At 50.0% G+C, this 4,053-nt stretch overlaps 1 protein-coding gene across 1 annotated transcript; it reads left to right on the top strand.

The window, feature by feature from the left end:
• Positions 1 to 461: 461 nt before the first annotated feature.
• Positions 462 to 3,247, top strand: CCL24 (C-C motif chemokine ligand 24). Its single transcript, XM_003934123.4, has 3 exons — positions 462 to 634; positions 833 to 950; positions 2,004 to 3,247. Exons 1-3 carry the CDS (start codon positions 562 to 564, stop codon positions 2,170 to 2,172), a joined length of 360 nt encoding a protein of 119 aa, XP_003934172.1. The 5' UTR covers positions 462 to 561; the 3' UTR covers positions 2,173 to 3,247.
• Positions 3,248 to 4,053: the final 806 nt, after the last annotated feature.

The raw sequence follows: 4,053 nt of genomic DNA on the forward strand, positions 1-4,053 counted from the left end.
ACTCACCTCTCATCGTTTGTTACACGCACTTGGTCACAAATCTGTCTCCCCGTTAGAATCCTCCCAATGCCTGGCACAGAACACGTACCTAATAAAGAATTTGGTGAATGAATGAATGAATGAATGAATGGAAGGGAGAAGATAGGGATGACTCCGCCCATTTTCAGCTGAAGTAACAGGCTCAGAGAGGTGAGTGATTTACCCAGCATTCCACAGGGGGTGAGCCACACTCTCATGGGCCTTCTGACAATGCATCCAACACTTTTGAACTTGGTGGGGCGATGCCCCCTTCCCCAGCTCTTTCATTCAGAGTCCAAAATAACTATTGACTCAGCTGGAGAATGACAGGACAACTTCCTCTTTCCAGACCACAGAGGCCTCAGGATTTTCGAGGAAGTGTGGGGCGGGGGGCTGTGGGGCGTGTTTTCTTCTAGCTGCTCCATAAAGGGCAGAGGGGGAGAGTTTAGGGTACACTGCAAGGACTCGAGCTCTTTATCCCCAGGTCCTTTCTTCCTGCACGTCAGCTTTGAGCCCCAAGCTGGTGCTTCTGCTCTCTGGGACATGGCGAGCCCGATGACCGTCGTAACCAGCCTTCTGTTTCTTGCTGTCTGTGCCCACCACATCATCCCTACGGGTAAGACCTCGGGCAGGGTGCAGTTCCAAGGGCATGGCTGGGATGGCACAGTGGAGGGTGAAGGACCGACCAGCCTGGGGAAAGGGCAGCCCGGTGAATGGACTGGCAGTGTGTGGTGCAGGGTTCAGACTCCAGCTCCGAGGCACAGAGCTGAGGGCAGGCTGGGAAAAGACGTGGCTCTTCTCTCTCCTCTTTCAGATTCTGTGATGCTCCCCTCTTCCTGCTGCATGTTGTTTATTTCCAAGAGACTTCCTGAGAACCGAGTGGCCAGCTACCAGCTGTCCAACAGGAGTGTGTGCCCCAACGCAGGAGTGATGTAGGTATCCTTCGCGGGCACGTTGGCAGGAGACGGGTGGGGGAAGGTGACCCGAGAAGCAAGGTCAGCCAGCCCCGGCTCCGTGCATCCCTGGAGAAGTCACCCCACCTCTCTGGGCCCCAACTTCCTTGCCCATAAAACTAGGAGGAGGATATATTTGTTTTTTAAATTTCATTTAATTTTCTAAAGAGAGTCATGCTCTGTCACCCAGGCTGGAGTGCAGTGGTACAATCATAGCTCATTGCAGCCTCAACCTCCTAGGCTCAAGTGATCCTCCCGGTTCAGTCTCCCAAAGTGCTAGGATTTTTTTTTTTTTTTTTTTTTTTTTTTAAAGATGGGGTTTCACCATGATGGCCAGGCTGGTCTTGACCTCCTGACCTCAGGTGATCCACCCACCTTGGCCTCCCAAAATGCTATGATTACAGGTGTAAGCCACTGCGCCTGGCCAAGTGCTAGGATTATAGGCATGAACCACCATACCCAGCCAGGAGGAGAATTTTGTTGTTGTTGTTGTTGAGGCGGAGTCTCTATCACCTAGGCTGGAGTGCAGTGGTATGATCATAGCTCATTGCAACCTCAACTTCCTGGGCTCAAGTGATCTTCCTATCTCAGCCTCCCAAAGTGCCAGGATTACAAGTGGCTCACGTCTGTCTCTGCTTTGGGAGGCTGAGGCAGGAGGGTTGCTTAAGGCAAGGAGTTTTAAGACCAGCCTGGGCAACATAGTGAGACTCTGTTTCTTTAAAAACTAAAAAAAAAAAAAAAAATTAGCTGGGCATGATGGCATGTGCCTGTAGTCCCAGCTACTCAGAAGGCTAAGGCAGGAGGATCGCTTGAGCCTGGGAGGTTGAGGCTGCAGTGAGCTATGATTGCCACTGCATTGCCGCCTGGATGACAAAGTAAGACACCCTGTATCAAAAAAGGAAGATGACATCATCTCAGCAAATTGCGAGGAGGCCTTACTGTCTCTGGGCATCCACATCCTCCTCCCCATGAAGTGGGGTGGCCCAAGATCCCTGTAGACCTCAGCCGATTCCTTGTTCCTTTCTTCCACAGCTTCACCACCAAGAAGGGCCATCAGTTCTGTGGCGACCCCAAGCAGGAGTGGGTCCAGAGGTACATGAAGAACCTGGATGCCAAGGAGAAGAAATCTTCTTCTAGGGCCAGGCCAGTCGGTGTCAGGGTGCCTGTTCAGAGACTTCTCAACAACCAAACCACTCTCTAATCACCGTCCAGCCCTCCAGCCCTGAGTCTGTTCCTGGTCTACTAGGGGACTGGGGAAGCCATAGTGATGGGGGGAAGGGCTAATTTCCCCCTTTTTTTTAAGCAACATTCTCCAGGGATGTGTCTCTTCTATGAAAAACCCAAGGGAGCAGGCGATATGGTCCTTGCGGAGGCCTGAGCAAAGGCTCCAAGCATCTGTGGCCTCTTGCTTTTCTGGAGGTGGGGAGAAGATCCTGGAAGGAGGGCAGGGGCGACTCTTTGCCCTTCTTCTGACCTGGTTCAAATGTTTATGTTTTTTGAGACAAAGTCTCGCCCCATCACCCAGGCTGGAGTGCAGTGGCTTGACCTCAGCTCACTGCAACCTCTGCCTCCTGGGTTCAAGGGATTCTTGAGCCTCAGGCTCTTGAATACCTGGGACCACAGGCACATGCCACCACGGCCACCTAATTTTTGTATTTTTAGTAGAGATGGGGTTTCATCATGTTGGCCAGGCTGGTCTCAAACTCCCGGCCACAAGTGATCCATCCACCTTAGGCTCCTGAAGTGCTGGGATTACAGGCGTGAGCCACCACACCCAGCCTACTCAAACTTTTATGTTGGAAAAAAAAAAAAAAAAAAAGTAAATCATATATATATATATTTTTTAAAAGAGACGGGGTTTCACCATGTTGGCCAGGATGGTCTCGATCTCTTGACCTCGTGATCTGCCTGCCTCAGCCTCCCAAAGTGCTGGGATTACAGGCGTGAGCCACTGTGCCCAACAATTTTTTTTTAAAGGAATGAACATGGAGAACTGGTAAAGGGTCAGCTTGGGCAGTTTAATATTTTTGGGAAGATACATGACTTTAAGAGGGTTCTCTGTTTTGTGACAGTTTGCTGTTTTGGGGCCAAGGGCTTTTAAATCTGGGCTCATCTCGCATTTTGGTGAGGGGAAGATAGGGTGGGGGAAAAGGAGGATAAAAGACCCTAGCTGTGTTTCTTTCTATACATGAGATACTATGTAGGTTTATCAAGAGCGTAGACGCATTCGCTGTTTCCGAACAGTCCGAATAAAATGTGATCTTTTTTTCTTTGAAGCTCGTTGTGTCTTGCGTGTTCTCTTTCTTTGTTTTTTTGAGATAGAGTCTCACTTTTGTTGTCCCAGGCTGGAATGCAATGCACGATCTCAGCTCATTGAAACCTCCACCTCCCGGGTTCAAGCAATTCTTATGCCTCAGCCTCCTGAGTAGCTGGGGTTACAGGTGCCCATCACCACACCTGGCTAATTTTTTTTGGATTTTTAGTAGAGACGGGGTTTCACCCTGTTGGTCAGGCTGGTTTTGAACTCCTGACCTCGGTTGATCCACCCGCCTCAGCCTCCGAAAGTGCTGGGATTATAGGCATGAGCCACTGCGCCTGGCATTGTGTGTTCTTGACTCTCCTGGAGGGGGTAGGATTGGGCTATGACCAATGGTATACAAGCCCCAGAAACCATCCCAGGCTGCCTCTCCAAGGCTGAAAGGGATGAAAACAGCCAGAGCCCAAGGCATGCCGCTGAGAGTCCTGTTACGGACTTTGAAAAACACACATACACAGCTAGATTCAATTAAATAATTAAAAAATTTTTGAGACGGGGTCTCACTCTTGCCCAGGTTCGACTACAGCAGTGCAATCATAGTTCACTGCTGCCATGAAATTCTGGGCTCAAGCAATCCTCCCATCTCAGCTTCTCTAAGTAGCTGGGACTATAGGTGTGCACCAACACACCTGGCTAATCTTTTAATTTTTTGTAGAGATGAGATTTTGCTATGTTGCCTAGGCTGGTCTAGAACTCCTGGCTTCAAGCAGTCCTCCCACCTCAGCCTCCCAAAACACTGGGATTAAAGGTATGAGACATTGCACC

This window comes from Saimiri boliviensis, chromosome 20 (genome assembly GCF_048565385.1).
Source record: "Saimiri boliviensis isolate mSaiBol1 chromosome 20, mSaiBol1.pri, whole genome shotgun sequence".
Classification (NCBI taxonomy): domain Eukaryota; kingdom Metazoa; phylum Chordata; class Mammalia; order Primates; family Cebidae; genus Saimiri; species Saimiri boliviensis.

Bases quoted from the DNA above. Each gene is read 5' to 3' on its own strand.
- CCL24 (XM_003934123.4), top strand. From the start codon at position 562: ATGGCGAGCCCGATGACCGTCGTAACCAGCCTTCTGTTTCTTGCTGTC. The intron at 635-832 runs GTAAGACCTCGG...CTCCTCTTTCAG, and splicing joins CCACCACATCATCCCTACGG to ATTCTGTGATGCTCCCCTCT. The intron at 951-2,003 runs GTAGGTATCCTT...TTTCTTCCACAG, and splicing joins TGCCCCAACGCAGGAGTGAT to CTTCACCACCAAGAAGGGCC.